This window comes from Calonectris borealis, chromosome 2 (assembly GCF_964195595.1).
Source record: "Calonectris borealis chromosome 2, bCalBor7.hap1.2, whole genome shotgun sequence".
Classification (NCBI taxonomy): Eukaryota; Metazoa; Chordata; class Aves; order Procellariiformes; family Procellariidae; genus Calonectris; species Calonectris borealis.
In genome coordinates this window covers 156,307,883-156,329,856 of record NC_134313.1, presented here as the reverse complement: position 1 = coordinate 156,329,856, position 21,974 = coordinate 156,307,883, and the positions used below count along the sequence as shown (strand labels likewise).

The 21,974-nt window shown below is 35.2% G+C and overlaps 1 protein-coding gene across 6 annotated transcripts in view; it reads left to right on the top strand.

Annotated features, from left to right (window-relative positions):
* Positions 1 to 21,974, top strand: part of CUL2 (cullin 2) — a 52,629-nt gene that overhangs the window by 18,787 nt on the left and 11,868 nt on the right. For 5 of the 6 annotated variants that reach the window (XM_075144060.1, XM_075144062.1, XM_075144061.1 and 2 more), the window contains exons 5-16: positions 301 to 406; positions 4,706 to 4,788; positions 11,041 to 11,137; positions 11,231 to 11,341; positions 12,631 to 12,793; positions 13,957 to 14,081; positions 15,696 to 15,803; positions 18,060 to 18,119; positions 18,514 to 18,642; positions 18,747 to 18,833; positions 19,346 to 19,498; positions 19,896 to 19,973. In XM_075144060.1, the coding sequence (XP_075000161.1) occupies positions 301 to 406; positions 4,706 to 4,788; positions 11,041 to 11,137; positions 11,231 to 11,341; positions 12,631 to 12,793; positions 13,957 to 14,081; positions 15,696 to 15,803; positions 18,060 to 18,119; positions 18,514 to 18,642; positions 18,747 to 18,833; positions 19,346 to 19,498; positions 19,896 to 19,973 (1,300 nt within the window). Of the gene's footprint in view, positions 1 to 300; positions 407 to 4,705; positions 4,789 to 7,617; positions 7,705 to 11,040; positions 11,138 to 11,230; positions 11,342 to 12,630; positions 12,794 to 13,956; positions 14,082 to 15,695; positions 15,804 to 18,059; positions 18,120 to 18,513; positions 18,643 to 18,746; positions 18,834 to 19,345; positions 19,499 to 19,895; positions 19,974 to 21,974 lie in introns of all 6 variants that reach the window. The other variant, XM_075144066.1, reaches the window with a different exon arrangement.

Genomic DNA, 21,974 nt, shown 5'->3' with positions numbered 1-21,974 from the left:
CATACACGTGGCAGTGTATGTTGAAAGGTTGGATTCTTACACAAGTATATTGCGCACCAAGAAAATGTTGACAGTGTTTGATATCTCAATTAATAACACTATAACACTTTTATAATACTATAAAGTAAGACCTTTTAAATTGAAGTCATTTGTATTTTAATAATTTACTACAGATAGCAATGACATTGATTAAAAGAGGTTATCTTTTGTGATGTGGAAGACATTCCACAATTCCAAATTTATTTAAAAAAAATAGCCTAACTTTTACCTGTTTTGATTAGAATATCTTTATTTCTATAGGTACCTCAACACACAGTTTATTAAGAAGAACAAATTGACTGAAGCTGATCTTCAGTATGGTTATGGCGGGGTCGATATGAATGAACCATTGATGGAAATAGGAGAGGTAGGTATCTCTGAAAGTGGGAGTGGGTATAAACTATATTCAGAAGCGCTACAAGTTCAGCTTTGTCCTTCTAAATTTTGACTTTTCTGTGTCACAGGATCTGAATAGTTAAATACGGTAGAAGATCTAAGCACTGAACCCTTTGTAAAATGAGATTACAGTTTTGATGCAGAAAATATAGTGACCTAGGGAAAAAAATAAGCAAATATGGAAACTATTGGGGAACTTCAGTTTAAAATGTGATAATAGATGCCACCTTGCAAAAACAACTTTGGTTTATTAAGTGACACTACTATCTAGAAAATATTTGAAGAAGTAGTACTTTTTGTTTTTGAACCCTTGAAGTACTACTTCTGGGCTTCTATTTCTTGATGTCACAAAGTGTAACAGCTTTTTTTCAGATTAGTCTTCTGCGACACTGTACATCTTATTTTCTAATGCAAGCTGTTTTGTGCTTCTATCGTAGCAACTCAGATTTTGGAAAAAAGTAGACATTCTGTGTATAAAAGTATCATGTAGGGAGGGCTTATCTTTAAAAAAAAAAGTAATTTGGGGCAAACACAAAGATGTTAACAGAGTTACTAATGTAAATTGGAGAGGCTGAGACTCATTTTTAAATACCTATGAAATGAAAAATAAAATGAAAAAAAATTGTCAGCAGTAGGACTGTGTTCTGAGAAACCACCACTTACCATGCAGCTATGCAGAAGTGAAGTATACATCGTTTCTGTCACTTCATGGCTACTATTACCATGAAATATAAGAAAGTGAAAGACAATTTTACAGTAAAACAAAAAAAAAAAAAAAAATTCAGATTTTTCAAAACAAAGTGTTTCAGTATGTCTTTAAGAAGATTTTGAAAAGACCTTTTCAATCTGAATCAAAACAAAAACACAATCGTGAATACAGTTGAATAGAAACTTTTCATTTGAATGCTTGGCTGTGTATCTCTTTGCTTTGTGTCCGTATGTATACACATTGCTAACTGGAGAATTAATTTTATTCTGTGATCATATGTAGTGGTGTATTTTTTCCTTTCCTCTCTACATTTGCCTTTTTCTCTAAAAGGGAAGCAAACAGTTCTTGTCTTTTGGTTTGGAAAGCTAGAGAAAACACCTTTTTTTTTTTTTTTTTTTTTTTTTTTTTTTTTAATTCTTAACGTCAGAACTTGACCTGTCAGTGGTTACTGTTCTAGCTCTTGGATTTCATTGTTTTAAGTAGGCAATCTCTGTTGCCTTTAGTTAAGAGTAAGGAGAGATTGTGATGGAGGAAGAAGCATCCTCTGTGCTTCTGACCCAGCCACCCAGCTGATGAAGACAACACTGCCAGTTGAAATTGCTTATCATCTGACAGGTTGGGGGTGGGCTGAAAAAAACACCAGAAACATGATATATTTTAAGTCAAGGCAGTTCAGAAAAGGAAATTCTTCTCTTGTGCTGTGCTGTCTTCAAGGCTTGCTAATGAGTGGCATCTGTAAAGGCTTATCAGAGCTTGGAAGTGCATATTGCCGCGCTGTTTGTGGTGTCTTCAAAATGGCGTAAACATTATTCCTTATTTCCTAAGGCTGAGATTTAGCCGAGTATGTTCCCACGATTGTTGGAGATAGTCCTTTGCTCTGTGCGAATGACTGTTAGTTCAGCTGCTCTGGGGGCTGGGAATAGTTCTGGGCTTTTTCTTGGGGCTGGCTGATGCTGATATATTGATGAGTTCTCCCGCTGTTTCAGTGTGCTACTCCATTCTGAGATATCATCCAAAGGATGGTAGGGGCAATTTTTGTCCATAGCTTTCTGCCCTAGCATATGTTTACCAAAGAAAAACAAACAGCAGACCTGATAATTCAGCTTTTTTTGAGTACTCAGTTTTCCTTCTGTTTATGGAATCATGGATGAGGTGGAAGGACAACGATGCACACTTTTCTTCAAACTTCCCAGCAGTTTTTCGTAGGATGGTACATCCCTAGCTCATTATTTGGGCAGGTTATGGGGAGGGTCAAGATTCTTAAACTGTAGCTGGCAGCCTTTAGTTTTTGATGAAGGTGTTCTGGATGATGATGTCTGGAATTCTACTAATGAGTTTTTGATTATCTCAATCCCCAAGACTCCTTCTATTTCTCTTTACCAAATAATGTCTTTGTAGTCTGTAGTAGTGGGAGGTAAATTTTGGATCTTGAGGCGGTAAAGTTAATCTCTGTTCATTACTGGTGTGGGATTAGGTTTATGGCAGTTACTCCTTTGCCCTGAAAAGGAGTGGAGACTTGAGCCCTACGCTCAAGTAGTTTAAATGCATTAAATTGTAGCACTGTTTTTTGATGAATTTGTTGCCCCAGAAATAAAATTACTTCACATTTCTTGACCTGCAAGGCATTCACCAAATTTATCAAGTCTTTGTTTTGAAAGCATTTTCTCTTTTGTTACGGTGCCTCTTTAGGATTCTGTCTTTTATTCTTTGGATTGCACTAGGGACTTTGACAAAAGTCATTATCTCAGTTGTTCATCACTTTAGAATGGAAGGAATTATCATTTATTCCTTTTGGATGACTGAGATGATCTGTTCTTTATCTACCCAAGAGCAAGCACACTTATTTTATATATAGTTCTCTTCTGTCTCAGCATGAAGTTACAGAAATAATGCCCAGTATTTAGAATTTGTAGAAGCAGAACTGTACTCTCTATGTGCTGAAGTTTCTGTCTCAGAGTTACTCCTGTGTGCTAATGAAACTTTGGGAGCTTTTCAGTGATCTTAAACGGGTACATGCTTGCTTAGTTCTTCTGGGGTTTGTAACAGTAGGTACATACAAGAGACCAGAGATGCGTATGTGACGTGTATGGGCATAGCTTCAAACAGTTTATTATCCCGATAAGCGTTCCAGACATTCAGTAATTGTTGTACTAGGAAAAATACAGGATGAGATCAGTTGATGAAAGTAGTCTGCAAGTGCTTGCAAGAGACTTTTTTTTTCTGACCGTATGTTATGAATGGATGAGAAGGATACTGCTTTTCTGAATTGAGCTCCGACTTCTGAGTTTTCAATACTCTATGGGAGTCTTGAGCAAGAAGGTAATTAAGATGTGCCTTCTGTTTTTTTTCCTTCATCATGGGGCAACAGATTCTGGAAAATGGATGAAACTGCCATGTTCTGTATTGTCAGTCTAGGTGGAGAAGTAAGATCAGTCCCTCCCTTCAAGGAGAAAAAAGTCTCTTGAACTAATACATCAAGTTGCCGGATTGATCTGTCTGTATTTCACTTGACAAGAAAATTCCAACAGGCAACTTGGAGCCATTTCAGATTGGTAGATCATATGTGAGAGGGACCATGTTAGAGACTGCATTTCAGAGACCGCATTGCAGGATAGAGGTCTTAAATGTGTGTGGGATTGCCCTCATATGAGGGATCACATTATCCCCTTTGGGCTTTAAATCTGATTTTGACCTATGTGTAAAAACTACTTTCAACAATTGCAGTTGTGTTTTTAAAAATGGTATGATTTGGAAGCAATTACTTTATCCACAAGAGTTTGAGACATTTCAGTCCATTTTACTGATCCCTCTAATGATATATTAGGAATAGGGTGACTTATCCCTAATATGAAGGTGATTTGAATTCCATTTAAGTCAAATATTAGCTTGCCAGTGACTTTGCTTAAGCTCTATGCATCTTAGTTTGGAGGTGCTCTCTGTGTGTTGGATATAAGGGTTCTGTATGTTTGACTCTGACCTCTGACAAATTGGCCAAGAGACATTCCCTTTTGTCAGCTGAGGCTCATTTTGCTATCATTTTTAGAAATACTGGTGTCTGCACACATTCAAACACTTCAGGTAGAAAGTTATGTTACTTACCTATTACTGTGCAAATGTTTTGTTTATATGTACAGTCAAAACTTGCCCTCATAACCAACTTGCTTAGGGCTCTTATGTGTATTTGAGAATCCTTGATAGAGTGGAACCAAGGAATCAGTCAGTCCTATTAGATGTATGGGAAGCGTGCAGACCGGGAAGCATGCATTCACATACTGCCTGACTAGAAATTCTATGTCTGATACTGCTAGTGTACGGATCTGCGATCTTCATCCAAATGCAGTCAGATGTTCTAGAAGAAAAATGATAAAATGATATATTAATATATTGACAAATCGTGTGGGTGTGTGAGGCAAACAAAAGAATTTTAAAAGGAGAATTGAAGAAGGTATCTAACAATTTGATTTTTAAAATCCTGAATGGGGAATTGCATCATCTTTGGTTTTGTTCTGGATTTTTTCTGTATTTTTTTTACTGATGTAAACTTGTGTTGTGTCCTGACAGCTAGCTCTTGATATGTGGAGAAAATTAATGATTGAGCCACTGCAGGCCATTCTTATTCGGATGCTCCTCCGAGAAATAAAAAAGTGAGTGCTTGATTATTTTTTGCTTTTACACAATGTGGGGGTATTGCACTTTTTTACTTTGAAAAGTCTAGGGACTTTGACCAAATTCTTTTATGTTTTTTTTGAAGGTAGCTTCTTACCTGATCATGATGTTCTTACCTGATGTTCTATCAGCTTTTCTCATTGTAGCTACATATCTGCGGTTTGCATGTGTAGAAAAAGACTCTGAAAAGAAAACAGTTAATTCACTGTAACCTGAGGGTAGTGATCTTTTCTGTTTCAGTAACTGTTCTTATCAATGGGTTTGGGGAGTAATTAGGATAATTCTCCAGGTCCCATAAGATGCCTTTTGCCTTTTTCTCCACCTGATGCTCGCTGCTTATGGCTTCTGTGCTGTCAGTAAACATAAGGACCAGGTCTTATGCAAGGATTTGCCGAAGCCAGAAGAGCTATGTTGCTTTGCATGGGACCCAAAACAGTTCTTACTTATCTGCCAGTAAGACTAAGCTTCTGGGTTTCTGTTGTTCAGATGAGTGACTTCACTTAACATTCTTGGTGCTTTACTTGAATGAAATAGAAATAATTATTTTTTTGCACTTTGAGGGGATTTATTATTTTATTTCTGAATATCTTTGTTACTTTTAAACAAAGACTCTGGTAGTTACAGGGCGTGGGGCTTTTTAAGTTTTGATTTAAAACCCTTATATTATTTAACTCCTAAATGATCTTTTTACTTATGAATAAACAGAAATTTTGAAATATATTACAGACCTTGTGTGTAGCTGTAAGTTCCATCAGTTTCTAGACTTTTACTACTGTTTAGGGTAGCTCTGGAGTTGCCTAATGACTGGGGTTTTTTTAAGTGATTGCGTGCCTGACTCAGGTAACCGGGCTAGTGTAGGTAAACTGAAAGAGTGAGGTAATTTGACTGATGGAGGTGCCTTGGACATGCCTCTGACGCTTGGTCGGACAAAAAGCTGTATTTATAAGGCATTAAAAAACTGATTTTAATATTACAATTTTATTTTTCCTTCCTGAATTAAATTTTTGACAACTAAGTAACTGACATGATGTCCCTCTCAGATGGTATTTCTGAAGCCAGGAAGTATTTATTTGCTTTCAGTTGTTGAACCGTGCTTTCTTTGTAACCAGTGCTAATACTGCTTTATCTGTATGTTTACTATAACAATTTATTTTTACTAAATGAAGATTGCCTAATTCATGGTGAAGAAAATTCTGCTTTGTTACATCAAGCACAGTGACATTGAAGACTTGTTTTAGTCAATCTGTATATTTCACTGGTGGGTGGGAGTGGAAATCTGTGTTAAAACCTTTTTCAACAGACATCTGATGCCTCTTAAAAGTAATGGTATGTATTTACCTTGAAGCTGACTGCAGACCTCACAAGGGTATTTAGATCAAGACTGTCACTGGCTCTGTGGGGCATTAGGTCTTAAGACTGTAACAAGTTGATGTTATTTGTTATTAAACCATTTGGAAAGTTTTAAATAAAACTTGAGTCATTGTCTCTGATGGTTGGGTCTGGATTTTTTTCTTCCCCTCCACTACTAAGGATTCTTCTGTGTGATCTCAAAGAAGTTAGTTCAACGCTGTTTCTCAAAATCTACATCCAGCAATTCATGTTAAGTTTGTTCTAGCTGCTTTGTGATCTGCATATCATGTAATGAAGTATATAAGAGAGAACTACTTCTTATAGCTGTTATTCCTGGTGTCATGAAATGTAGGGCTTGCTATAGGGTATTCTGAGGATGGCCTTTGCATGTAACTATAGGCTTGTTGCTGTTCTTTGCTATGATTCCAGTGGTCAATACAGTTTGTAAGAGGCAATTTTAAGGACTTTGCTGCAAACAGCTGTTAAATGTCTTTTAGCATTGAGTTCAGCAATTAAATAATGTTTTTGAAGAAATGGATATTATTATTAATATCTATCTTACATCTATCAGAGGTGCAAGAATATGCATGGAAAGATTATTACCTAAAAAATGTAATAAAATTACTAATACATGTATATACTTAGAAACCTCTCAATTAGATGTCGCCTTAAGTGTTGTACTTAAGTGTGTGCATGGTTCAATTTTTTAAAATGTTTTACAAAAAATTAAAATTTAAATAGATGGGACAGTTGAACTTCTTATAACTAGAAGATTTTGCATAGTATACAATGATATGCGGAGTTGATAACCAACACTGTAGTCAACTGGCTGCATATAAAAGTATGTTTATTACTATACTGGAAAAGGTAGGGATCAGAGCCACAATTTTGCTTTCAGGTTTTATTTTATCAATGTATTTAACTGGAATTTTAAAAAGACTTCTGACTAAAATCTTGAGCACATTTGCTTTTTGGAAGCTATAAACTTGTGCAATACACAATACATTAAAATTAACAATAAACTTTTTTGGCACATGAAAATAAAGAAATACAAGTGATGACTTGTGGTTCAGCTGAACACGATGGCTAAACTGATCTGAGAGTTTGCTGATGCCAAAAAGGAGCAGGCTGTGCTCTACTATCTTTCTTGTGCTGAATTTGGTACTCATCTAGTCCCTTAGTGAACCAATTCAACTGATAATATGACAGAAAACCATCCTGGCTAATGTTTCTCCAGATTGGCATGATGAGTCAGTTGAGCAAGGAATTAGATGAGTACCAAAGCAGTGCGAGAGAGGGAGAGGCCTGTGACGGAGCAAAAGGGAGCAGATTAGCCCCCTTCAACAGCAGAGAATTGTTAAATCACTTAAGCCTGTCTTGCCTGACTGCACTCCTCTTGATAATTCCTCTTAATATAGAGTTCTGAATATAACACACTTTCTTCCCGCTCCCTGTAGCCCAAGCACTCCTCCTACATGGCAAGCTGAATATCAACTTGGGCATTTTTGTTTCAACACAACAGGAAGCCGACAAGATCTCAAATTGTGAGAAAATTAATCTATGAAATTTTTAAACAGAAATAATTTGGAAATTATTCAGGTGCTATCTCAAATGATAATGTGATTAGTACAGACTAACCAGGAGAGGCTTCTTTACTAAAGATAACTAACACTTTCTAACTAACTGAATCTATTCCTGTCTAAGCTGATACATTATTTATATCCTTTGTTTGAAAGGAAAACTATTGAAAGTTAATAACTTTTTAAAAAGTGTTCCAAACGGGCTCTTCTAGTTGACAGTGAATTCTGTAGTTAATTGGTCTCGATAGGCCATTGGGCTGACACAGCAGAGCACTTCTTTTGAATGATGGAATCTTCTTTTAATGAATACAGCATTTGTTATTGTACCTTAAACTTTAAATATGTTCTTTAGGGCTATAGTAGTACACTGTACAATACATATTAAACTTCCACTGTTAGCTTTAGTCTTAAAATAGGAACAAGATGGAATTAATATAAAACAGCACAACTTCCTTGAGCTTGTGTTTTGTAGTTTTTTCCATATCTTTTGAAAAAAGAAACTCAGCAGCAGCAGAATTAGCGGAACTTGTGTTTCTAGCGCTTTACCTTTTTGTCCAGATTCCCACCAAACATCATCATTCCCTTCTACCCTCCCAAGATGTCTTGTGACATCCCTGTTTCAAACTGTGCGGCAGCTGCTCTGTAGCTGTATGCATCCATATTGCTTGCTAACTACTGCCAAGTAGAATATACACTTAATAGACTTCCTTGGTGGTGTCACCAATTTCTCTCATTTTAGTTTGGCAGATATTCTTACTACTACAACTTTCATGAAAATCATCCTTGAAACTTCTGAAACTTCTGTCAAATTTTGTTGAAACTAGCAATTTGCGTTACAAATTCTTGAGAGCAGAGAGCCATTGATGTAAATAAAAACCTGAAGATGCTGCCAAAGTGGAAAGAATTATAATTTTGTGACAAATGCTGTTTTTCTTGTAAGTAGTGTAGCTTTCCAGATAGGTTCATGATGAAGTTCATAACACAGTTTGCTGTAAATGTGTAATACTGACCCACTGAGGAAACCTATGTTAAGCTACTAAAATTCTGCAAGTGTGGGGGAAAAAATGGGGAGTGTGGGCATCTGTTTTAAAAAAAAAAAAAAAAGCTTACATAATCCTGGCAGTTGTTCCAAACTTGTCATTTGATTGGCAACTACATCTTCACTGCCTCCATATTCAGAAGTGGATTTAAATTCCTTCTCTTTGTTGTTTACTACCAGCTACACAAAAGGCAGGCAAGGCTGGTTCCATGTTGTGTTCCTTTTCGTCTATTGCCTTCATGCTGTCTGGCCACTATTTCGAAAGCCTGTCTCCTCCCTTGCAGCTCTTCCATGGAGCATCTGCCTCCTGTACTTTTACAGCTTTTTCCTAATGATACATTGACCTTCGAATCCCCTGGGCCTGACCTTTGCTGCCCCCTCTCCTCTAGCATCTGTGTGGGTTAAGGTCTGTGAAGTGGCCTGTGAACCGAGCAGAGCGGAGCTGGGTCTTCATCTGTTATTACAGTAATGCTTCTTGTGTTTGTGTCACCAGTATCTTTCCAGGTCCAGAACCCCGCGTGCTAGAGGCAGACTGGACTGTCTCTTGACAGAGCCCTGCTTTGTGATATGCTTAACTTTTAGTTATGTAGCTTCCTGCATTCTATGACATTGTGCTGTGTACACAGGCTGCATGCATCCTGCAGCTTACCATGCTCCTGGGCCCCTCTGGGATGGAGCTGGATCCAGCCCCCGGACTGGTATTACACTTTGTCCCTTCTGTGACGTGCTGCTGCCTCTGCTGTCATATAACCAGACCCAGCAGAGGGACATTGGCAAGAATGCAGGATGTGATTACATGTACCCAAACCCAGATTTATTCCATTGGTCCAGCTACCAGAACCAGAGGAAACCTTCCTGTCCCCCAAGGGAAAAAAAAATCGGACCATCCCTGCTGAAGCAGTTATCCGTTAGATCAGCTCATTCATAACGGTGACCAAACTGCATAAAACGTACAGTGACTGCTCGTAATCTGTTAGAGAGCTAGTTCTTTCCACCCGTCATGAGCTTAAGTTTTCAGATCTTAGGACTCAATAGTATAATATGATGGCTGCTGGTGTGGCTGTCCTGGTAAACCTCCCTAGCTCATGGGCATCCTCTGGAGTTTTTATCAATTCCAAACCATAATGAATGAAATTGGCAAAATTCTTTCTCCCCCCTTCCGTCCCAGCCTAGATGGGTATATGGTAGTGTTTGGGTTTGAACTATTTTAGCTGGCTTTACTTTTTTTTTTTTCTTTTAATTTTTTTTTAAATCAGTCATGTAAGTGACTCTCCTATACCAACATAAGTTTCTAACAGAGAACTCATTTTGTCTTTTTAGCGCAGCCTGGGTAAAGTAAAAGTTCTTGTTCTATATACATGTATATATGTATACATATGTATTTAAAAAAGGAAAACTGTTGAAATTACAACTGGTGATGCTTAAGTGTAAATATACTTTTGTAAGTCTTATTTTAGTCCTAATTAACACCTTAGGAGTTCAGGAATATTTTTTACTTCTTTGTAAAGTGTATGTGAAAGGTGGTCTTTCTTAGAACGGTTCATGTTTTAAGCAAGTCTGCTGCTCTGAGTATGGGTCTATTATTTCCAGTCTTTGTAAAGGAGTGAAGACTAATGTTTTTAGCACGCAAAGCACTTGTTTTAATTACTTTTGTTTTCAACTGAATGGGACTGAAGATAATATTTTCTTCACATGAACACGCTCATTCGATGCAAAGAACTTGACTGGAAAACGTAAGGTTTTCCTTTTCCAATGTATGATTAAAAATTGTGACAATGCGCCAAGTATGTTATTTGTTCCACTTGGCATCTACATGTTGAATAGTTGAATATTCAGAAAAGAAAATAGCATGCTTCTTGGTGTGATGCTGGCAAAATTTTTTTTTTTTTTTGGCAGGGGCAGCAGTGTGAAGGTAGTCGATTTAATAAAGGCTACAAATACAAGATGGAACTTACTGTAACTTTTAAAATACTTGCTTAGAGTATGTAATTTGGAATACTTATATCCTTAGTAAACAGTTGGAAATTTCATAACCTGCAAATGCTTTTGAATAGTTTATGAATTGCTATCTCAACAATTTAAATGTATCAAGAGAAAGAAGAGTCCTTTTTTTTATTTTAAGATTAATCTTCTTCAATTTTTCCAATTTAAGCAGAGGAATTTACTGGAAAATGTTTTCATCCAATTTTATTTCATTCGACTATCAGATGAGTTACACTAGATACCTAGATTCTCATGAATGTTTGCTTTGCTTATTCCAGTGATCGCTGTGGAGAAGACCCAAACCAGAAAGTAATCCATGGGGTTATTAACTCCTTTGTTCATGTTGAACAGTATAAGAAAAAATTCCCCCTAAAGGTAGATACACATTTCTGATTTATTTTTTTAATTTTGAATGTTAATCTAGTGTATGCATTATTTGTCCTTTAAACAAAAAATTCTCCCTTTTAGTTTTATCAGGAAATTTTTGAGTGTCCTTTTCTGAATGAAACAGGGGAGTATTATAAACAAGAAGCTTCAAATTTATTGCAAGAGTCAAATTGCTCACAATACATGGAGAAGGTAAGAGATTCTTCTGTACACAGGCAATAACTAAAATCTAAAATTATCAATTTACCGATGATACATGTTTTCCTGTACAGTTCCCATAGTTGTTCTTTGTTGTATGCTTTCATGCAGTTTAAACTATGCTTTTTGGTGGTATGGTTAATCTGAATATACACTACAAACCTTGCCTATGGATGGACTGTCAGCTTCAAAATATTTCATAATAAATGATAAATCAATTGCATGAAAAGAAAAAAAAATTAAAAAATAAAAGACAAAAACCAAAACACCTATCAGGTTGATCCTTGTTTTCCTTCTGTTTGTAGTAGCATAAGATGAGAGTTTTAGCAATACAGTGGTTAGAGAAGACTATATGGTAAAGTTGTTACAGACCATTGTTAAAAATTACATATTCCAAGGTGGATTTTCTTTGGTTTGCTTTGTGGTGTATGAAGTCAGGTTGTGATTAAATTACTTGTAATTCTTATATCTTGCTTGAGAAAGCAAAGATTAATACAAGACTTGGAGTCAGTCCGCGGTGCTATACTGTCCACACTAACAAGATAGAAGAGTTGAGGAGAAGGCTGTGAGGTTGCTTTTAACCATAAGGAGCATAAGCTACTGGTTGCACACCTGAGGTGAAACTCAGGGGCAGGCTAAGACTTCAATTAAACCAAAAGAAATGCAGATTCATTTTGTCTATCATTAGCAGCCTGCAGCTGCGCTATTCTCCCTAGGCTCCCCTCATATTCACTGGGTATAAGTACTTTTATGTCAGTATTCATATGACTTATTTTATGATAATGCCTATTTCCTTTATTGAAGTTATAAAGAGATTAACAGCTCATTTTTATTAACAGCTCAGATGTACTCCTATACCTTTTGAGCAGATGTTTACGTATAAGCAGATGGGTTTGGAACAGTAAAGTGATTCTTATAGTCATATAATTAGGTATTGTGGTAAAACTTTCTCAGAAGGAATAAGAAGTGTGGTAGGAGAAATTGGGGAAGACTGGTCACAAAGTTGAAGGGAAGAAGAAATTTTGAGAAGAGAACTACTGAGTGCTATTAGACATCTAGTAGTGACTGCGCCTAGTAAGTACGCAGAGTAAAAGGCTATATTAATTCAGCAACAGCCTGATTCAAAAGAGCAAATTTATTTTTTCAGCATGCTGGACGAGTTCTTTTTTAACTTTGTAACTTATTCGTGTCTCTCATTCTACATACACATACCATTCTGTATTCATGGTTCGATATTGGTTGTTAGTATTTCATCAGCTCTCAGTTTAAAAACTTGTCTGTAGGTTTTAGGTAGATTAAAAGATGAAGAAATACGGTGTCGGAAATACTTGCATCCCAGCTCATATGGCAAAGTGATTCATGAATGCCAACAGAGAATGGTAGCTGATCACTTGCAGTTTCTACATGCAGAATGTCACAATATTATCAGACAAGAGAAAAGAAGTGGTAAGTCTCAGTGGTCACAAAAAAGCGTTTTGTTTTATTCATCTAGCATTGCAATTTACTATCTTTATTCAATGACCTTCTATGTGCTTAAGCATTTTCAACTAATATATGTTACTTATCTAGAAAGCCCAATTAAACCCTGAATGACGTTTTTCTTTTACCATGTAATTCATTTTCATTTTTCCAAATATGTAGTCAAAACCTTCTTTTTACTGTTAACAACACTTCTTTCGGCCAATACTCTCTCTCTTTCCTTGTCTTCGTTGGCTTAAAAACACACTGAAGTCCTGTGTCGTGTAGAATTGATCATATTTTATGCTTGTGTTTTCATTTGTAAACCAATGGCTCTGTCTTTACAGATTTCTTCTTCATCATTTGATAGGTCAGGATTATAAAATATTTTGGCTTCTTTTCATAGCCACTTTTTATTGTCCTGAATCTTTTGTGATCTCTCTTCCCAAACCCTTTTTACAGAAGCAGATGCTCTAGTTATGTTCCCTGCCTGACTAAAAAAATTATGCTTCTGATGACTACATGCCTCTTACCCGTGAAAGAATGCTTATTCTTGCATGGAAGATGGTATCTATTATGCGAAACAAATTATTTTTCACAGTCAAACTCAAATTGTATCTAATAATAGTGTTCAGTTTCCAGAGTGTTTTGCAAATTTGATCAGAGCTTGGATCCTTCCTCCCCTCTCCCCCCCCCAAAAAAAAATCATAAAAATAGCAGTTGCTTATTTACAGCTTTTCTAACGTGAGAAAAATTTCAAGCCACCACTGGAGGAAAACAAAAAGTCAAGAAGATATCTAAACTGATTTTAGTCAGCTGCTGCTAAGGGAGATTTAGGGAGGCCAAGGATTAAATAAACTGGCACAATACTTTTCCATACTAGCCCACCTGTCCTTTTGGAGTCTCTCCTAAATAAGTAGTATTGGAAGAGTGAGGTAGTCACAATGGCAGTACTCAGTAAATACTGATATTAGCCCTACACTTTCCTTTTTTTCTTTTGTCAGTGATCCAGTGTGTGTTAATTTTTTTTTTTCAAAACAGTTGGTCTTGTTTCAGTCTTTGAAAAATTCTGTGTGAAATTATGATACTATATTAAGTGTTGATTTCTAGTGTTTCTAAGCATATTCTATAAAAATGTATCTCTGTTACAGACATGGCAAATATGTATACTCTACTTCGTGCTGTGTCAAGTGGTTTACCTCATATGATTCAGGAACTACAAAACCATATCCATGATGAGGGCCTTAGAGCAACCAGCAATCTTTCTCAGGAAAATGTGAGTTTCCTCAGGCAGCTGAAATCACCTATTTGATTAACATTCCTGATGAAATGTTTACCCTTTTCTTTTTAGTCTATTCTGTTTTTTTAATTTTGTCTATATGAAATTGGTTTGGAACATTATGAATAAATTGTAACTTCTAATCAGCAGGCTTAGCTGTGCAACACATACCTATCCTGAGAGTTGATTGTTGTGATCTAACCAGAAACAACTACAGCTAGATATTTCTCATTGTTGTTTGTTTAATGCTGTCATGGCAAGTAGGTCCTTTTGTTCAATGTATGTATTTTTTTCCTGAATTTCTCTAAGTCAGTGGCATTTGCTGTTCTGGTAGTTAGGAACCAATGATTCCATTTAGTTTAATTATATGTTATTTGTAAAGACTTGACATCCTGTCCTGATTTCAGTGTGGTGTTTGCACTAACAGCTTTGTAGTCTCATATTTTCATGTAATATCTGAAAATACTGTAGCTTAATTATTTTACTAAAGTGTGTTAAACTTTTTTCAGGTCATATATATTTAAATTACTTAATTCCATTTTTTTTCCTCTAGCATTGCTTTTCAGAAACAAACAAACAAACAAGCTTTCATTTGGCATTATATTTGTACATGTATACATCTTGCTGTCTAGATCTGTGCTCACTGTAGGATGGTGACTTTAGTCATGCAGTGTTTCTGTCTATAATAATACATAGATATGAATTGTTGTAAATTCACTCTTTTATTGACTGCACAGGAGTGCTTACTCTTCCATGACTCCTGTCTGCATACTGAAAATGGGCTGAAGTCTTTAGTACTGTAGTTTGCTTTCAAATAATTTGTAAGCTTCTTGAGCTTATTCTTTTAAACTAATAGTGTCTACACAGGGAAATGAATGCAGAGCCATGAGGGTGGTGAAAATTCACAGCCTTATGTAGATTCACTCAAAATGTGAAATACTTGCTCCACTGTGTAGATTAAGTACTTTGTCATCAAAACATTTTTAATGTGTGACCTGAGAATGCACTTGGGGAGCCATGTGATGCAGCCAGTGCATTGCACACTCTTGCATTTCTGCCTGCCAGCTTGTCTGCGTAGGAACTCCTCTAATTCGTATTAGTCATTCCTATACAAAATGTTATGCTGAAATGTGGCACACTAAATTTGATTGGTGACTGACCTATGTAGGAAAATCCAAAGGGTTCATCCGGATTTTCTGTCTCTGAAGTCACTGTGTAGGAGAAGCAGCAGTTCACGTATTTCTGTAGCTTTTTGGCTTGATTGCCGTATTTACATGTTAGCATTAATGATTTTTGAAAGGGCTAATAAAGGATTTTAGCGTATGATGGAAAAGATTAGACAGCATGAGAGCAGTATAGACTCAAATCTATGTTTGATAGCAGGACTGTAAATGTAGCCACAGACTTTTTATTTCCAAAACGTGCTCAAGCACAGTAGTATAAGAGTACAACAAGGCAGAATCAATCCTCTCAAAGACTTAATCACTATGATTTTAACTTTTATCAAAAAGAATAATTAGGAAAAAATGTACAACTAATGTAAATATGTTTGTGTATAGATAATACTACTTTTCTCAATAACTTGCTTTCTGTTTTATCTACATTTTTTAGATGCCAACTCAGTTTGTGGAGTCAGTTTTGGAAGTACATAGTAAATTTGTTCAACTCATCAACACTGTTTTGAATGGTGATCAACACTTTATGAGTGCCCTTGACAAGGTAACTTTTACTTATGAAGTAAAAAAAGCATTGGAAAACAAAATGTGGGACCCTGTTTCAGGCTCACCAAAATTCTTCAGGGCATCAACACGTGTTCAGAGATAGAGTTCTTATGCAGTTTTTCTAGTTTAGAAATGCAATGGAACAAAAGACAATCCAGTGTTAGGGGAAAAGATATGTACAAAGGGAACCACTTTAATACTTAATTTTCTTCTGAAAGAAAGACCTTTCTTTTCATCATAAATCAAAGCACAAAAATGGAGCTGACCCATTTAATGTAAATTTAAGTGCCGATAATAAATAGACAAATTGTGGGTTTGGGGAAGTTTGGTAACTCTTACATGCATTTGAACTTGAATTTGCTTGCTGCCATAATGTTTAAACTCTGAATGCTGATAGTATTACTTCCATAGAAGCTTTGTTTAGATTTTTGAAGTTGACGACAAAGAATATCTGGAAACTTACATTACTTCAATCACTGTCACAATAGCTAACTTTTTCCAGGAGAGAACTGCATTTGAAGTTAAATAAGCCTGTTTAGGGAAAGAGGCTTGCTGCTCTTTGTCTTTGAAATGCGTAACCATGAAGGTATTTAACATAACAGTTCTAATTTTTATAAATTTTAATAATAATAATAAAAAATTAGAACTAACTTTATTATTATTGTTATCATTGTCATTATTATTATTCTTAAATTCTGCAAAACATGCATGGGCTCTTGAGGGATTGAGTGGCTCCTCCTCAAAAATAAGTACATTTTATCTAATCCATTTGTTGATTTCCCACTCTTTCCCATATATCCTTGTTTCTTTTCCTTAGCGAGTGCACCTACTACTTTCCTATGTATAATTTCCTGTTATAGGATGCATGCATACATTTCATTGCTCTTTTGTGCTGTTTACAGTAATTGCAGTTTGTAGTTAGGGTCATCGTCTAAGCTTTGGTAATTTTCAGCCAAAGTTAATCTGGAAAGACATAGTGATGAAAATACCAGTAATAATATAAATAGTAGTTACTCATCTGTATTTGTGATATTGAGAAAATAATTATTTAGTATTTTAAAACAAATGCTTGTTTCAGTACCCTAATACTTTTCTGTCTCAATTGCAATTAATGTCATGTACCAGAAGGTGGAGTAATATGAGATTGATAACTACATTTGCTGGCACATAGGCAATGTACTTTTTCCTTAAATACATCGATTCTTCACTTCAGTGATATTTATTGCAATAAATATTTAAAAGCTTAATCTGCTGTCAGTTTTTCATGGTGGATATCAAAACTGCTATTGTTGCCTCCAGTATTATTGCAAAAGAGTGCTTTAAGCTTCAAAGAGTTTCATATTTCGTGTCAAGTCATGCATTTCTTTCTCACAGGGATTCTAAGGATATTGGATCAAATGTTGGAATGTCGAGGCATTGTACAAAAGAGTTGCTTGTTGGTTCTTCTTTATAATAATAGCAATAATAATGTTTTCCTTCCATAGAAGGAACTATAATTCCTAGGAACTATGGTCATGCAATATTTTTGGTTCCGTATTAGTTTAAAATGTTAATTTAAATGTGATATGTCTAATCTTGATGATTCTGATATCTTTATTTACAACTTCCAATTCTAAACTGCCATTATCTCCTTCCTTTTCCTTTTCCTCATATTCAGGTTTTCTTCAGCTACCATATTTTTTGTATTGCATTGCTTTGAATTTCCACTTTCAACAATATTTTTTTCTTTTCTTTAGTCTATCAAAAAGTCCAACAACCAAAAGATCTGTCCTTTCTTACTGTTGTGAGCATACCATGTATGTTTTTCAGCTCAAGATACATGCTGTTGATGTAAGCTGCTGTTGATGTGCTGCTGCTCAAATCTGCTTTATTTGCAATTATTCCTCAGTTTCTTTCCATCCATACTTTTGGACCATACATATTGCTGTATACAAAAATCTTCATGCTTTTACATTTAAGTTTCTAATCAGAACTTAATTTGTTCTCCTGCTTTCTGCAATTAACTTCTGTTCCTCTACTCTTTCCACTTTTACTTAAATCTCAACTTCAAAATATTCAACACACAAATTCTCACAGAGCAGTAATTCAGACCCTTTTATTCATTGTTTCTTTTTTGATCCCCTTTTGTGTAGTTCAGTTTTATGGGGTCTCAGTGGTATTTGCCCTGAACGTTTTTTTGATTTCTTCAAATTTCATAAAAGAAAAAGTTTTAAGTCATTTACATTTTTTCTCTTTGCTCTATGTTACTATGTAGGCTTTGACATCAGTAGTTAACTACAGGGAGCCCAAGTCGATCTGCAAAGCACCTGAGTTGGTAAGTGATGTATATCATCGTAGAAAGTAATAATACTTTTTTATAACTGTCAAATTAATTGGCATAGGGTCCATCACATGAGTATCCATTTCTTGCACTAAGTCAGCGTCAGGTGTGTATTTCAGTAGTAATAAATAACATAACCTGCACACATATTTTGTGGGTGTGCAAAATTAGTGCAATTGTAATTTTTGACACAGAATTTGTATTTTCTGTGGGTGTAGTATGTGCCGTTTACCTAAGAACACAGCCCTTGTAATACAAGATGAGACTATAGACTGTGACTTATTTCGTGCTTTAACTTTTGTGTAGAAGTTTAGAATACCTTGGCATACATTTTGTTCTCAAGCTTGACAAGTAGGTTTGGGTTTGTTTTTTCTTTTTTTAACTTGAGCTGGCCAAGTACTGTGACAACTTGTTGAAGAAATCAGCAAAAGGAATGACAGAGAATGAAGTAGAAGACAAACTTACAAGTTTCATTACTGTTTTCAAATACATTGATGACAAAGATGTATTCCAAAAGGTAACTTTTGATATTCAATAAACATTAAAACGTTGCATTTAAAGTATACTTGAAGAATGTGGTTATGCTTTTAAAAATCCTCATATCTGATTTTTTTTATGCAGTTCTATGCCAGAATGTTGGCAAAAAGATTAATTCATGGTTTGTCTATGTCTATGGATTCTGAAGAAGCCATGATTAATAAACTAAAGGTAATGTGATATTCTTCTAATGCAGAATAAACAAACATAGGAGTATGTAATGTTGAGAGGGAGCAGCAGAGGGTGCCAGAGATAACTTAGCAATCAGTAGAACCCGTTTCCAATAGCTGAAAGGAAAAACTAATTTCTTGGTGGTCTGTGAAAGATATATGGCCAAGTATCACTTAGGCATTTGAGATTTTTATGAGGTTTTGGGTTGTATTATTAAGTGTGTTCAAATAATTCATATTTACAATGTAAAAGTACCAAGGACTTTCATAAACTAGCTCTATCTTTCAATTTTATAAAATAACATTGTTCATATAAATCAATGTATAGAAAGTGAAACTGAGATAAATCTGATAATTTTCTTTTATAATGTTTGTTTTCTATCGTAACTAGTGTTCTCTGTAAATATTGTAACAATGCTCTGCTGACTAGATTTTCATGTTTTAGTAGTGAATGTGCATAATTTATGTAAGTACTGTTTTCACTGTGAAACCTGTTACCATATTTCTTCACAGCAAGCCTGTGGTTATGAATTTACCAGCAAGCTCCATCGAATGTATACAGACATGAGTGTTAGTGCTGATCTCAACAATAAATTCAACAACTTTATCAAAAACCAGGACACGATTATAGATTTGGGAATTAGTTTTCAGATATATGTTCTACAGGTACTAATGTATGTTTATTACTATTGAGTTATTTGTACATAATTTTTATGTTTTGATAACAAATGAACAATTTTTCTAACTATGAATACTTCTTATATGGAAACTGACACCTTGTGATCATTGTGGAATAATTTATTTTCCTAGTTTTTCTTCTTAAAATTAACCCACTAGCACACTGAACAATAGTAATGTAAAATGCCTTGTGTTCTTGTCTTGAATTAATACCTCAGTGGGGCATGCATAATGAGTAGTAAAAAATCAGCAGTAAAACTTTGGGTCTAAATTGTATGTTTTATGGCATAATACGCACTACAGATCTGTTTAATAGTGTTATTTTTTTCTTAGTGTATATATTGTATAAAAATGTTAATGCTTTTGTTTTTCCTGATACCTTTAGGCTGGTGCATGGCCTCTAACTCAGGCTCCTTCTTCTACATTTGCAATTCCTCAGGAACTGGAAAAAAGTGTACAGATGGTAGGTTAGTAGGAGGCTTCTTGTAAACATGTGGAAAATGTAATATAACTCCAAATAAAAGATGATCGCTCTAACAGAGAAAAACCTGAGCTGCTTCATTTTCTTTGTAAATCATGGCTATCCTGTTTCCAGTCCATATGAAATTTGGAAAGGTCACTCAAATGACATACTGAATTTATGTACGTATTTGCATAGCTTTTCTTCATTTTTCCCATCTGTCTTCTACACTTTGTGATTGATGAGGGAGATACTAATAAATACAATCAGATGAACTGGGTTGATTCTTAGCTTTAAAACCAATTCCTAATCTTTAGATAAAAGAAGATTTTGTTTCTAATATTAAATCTGAACAGATTTAATAGCAGATTAAAATGCAGATACAGATTTCTTGTCCCATATTTCATAGAAGCCATTCAAAATCAAGCTTCATACAAACTTCTTTAAAGCTAATTATGGAAATTCTCAAAGCAGAAAAGGTTTTACTTTGGCCACATACTCTCTTTTTATGTGATTATTTCTGCTTTGTAGAGGCGGAATATTTTATTACTTTTGATTATATTATTGTGTTCTAAATGTTATCTGTACAACGTTTGTGTTAAAATACAGAATATGTGTGTTGATCTTTGCTAAAGTGTATTTAATGGTGAAGTACATTTTAGGCAATAAATACGCTAAAATTAAATTGCTATCTGATCTAAATTATAATGGCAAATGTCTGTTTCTGTGGTGAAGGAGCTTTTTCATGTGTTACTACTATGTATTAGAAGTATTTATTCTGCTTTTATTTCCCCTGTATTACGTGGCCCTTGGTTTTAGCAATATAATAGTTTCCAACCCATACTATGGGATCCACAGAAGGTGATTGATGACATTTTGCTCTTCTTTGTGGGTTTAAAATATGAGTATTGTCAGTTGTGCCTCAGTTGGAAAATTGTTATGGACTTGTGTATTAGAAGCAGCTCAGAGTCTGGGTTGCTTGCCTAACTTCACTGTTTTGCCAGTTCAAAGGAGCAAACTTATTCATGTGTCACCTAGCTGGAATTAATGCTCTAAACTGTACTCATAATCCCCTGAGGAAACAGAACATGACCTTGGGGAGTCTTTAAAAAATTGACAACGTCTGTCTTTACTGTCGAATTTGATCATTTGACCCATAAAGAGAGAGTTCTCTCAGGATTCTGGCCAGGATTTAGAAAGAAAAAACATTTTGCAGTTGCACTCCAAAGTATTGGAGTACCTCTGTAATTGGACAAACTGTTTAGCAGCTTTTTCAAGCTCCGAGACTGCTGGAGCTTCCTATAAATATATATTTATTTGAATGGTATACAAATACTGGTTTTCGTACTATGTAAGCTTGTGGGTGGAGAAACACCTGATTCTTAAAGAGGTCAAAAGTCCCCCTTCTTGTATTTTCCTTCGATGTTAATCAGAGTTGCCAGACCAAATCAGAGTAAGCCAAATTGATATCTACACAGTGTTGGCTACATGGGGTGTAGGGAGGTTTGATTCAGTTTTAAGGAAAGGTTCTTTGAATCTGCTTAAGTTTTTCTCATTGCCAAAAAGTAGCTAGGCCTTGAATTAGGATTAGTCTGCAAGCCGCACTTTCTTGTTTCTTTCAGATAGGAAGTATGAGAGCAAAATTTCTGAATTTTTTTCTTAAAAAAAACAAAACCAAAAAAAAAACCAAAAAACAAAAAACCCCCCAAACCAGCTTAAATACTAAAACTAAGGTTTAGCAGGCACTTGCCAATATATACAGTCCGATTTATTCTTCTTGGCTATAGGAATAATACGTAGGATTAAGGTCAAATTTATATTTTTTTTTTTTCTGTTGGATTTTCAGCCAAATTTCAGTTATTTTCAGAGGACATCCAAGAGAATGCTGTAGCTACTAAAATGCTACTAAAAATCCCCATTTTTATATTTCTCCTTACAACCAAAATGATCAGACTCTTATATTACATACGTTAAAATAAAACCTGATTTTTACAAGCCTTGCCA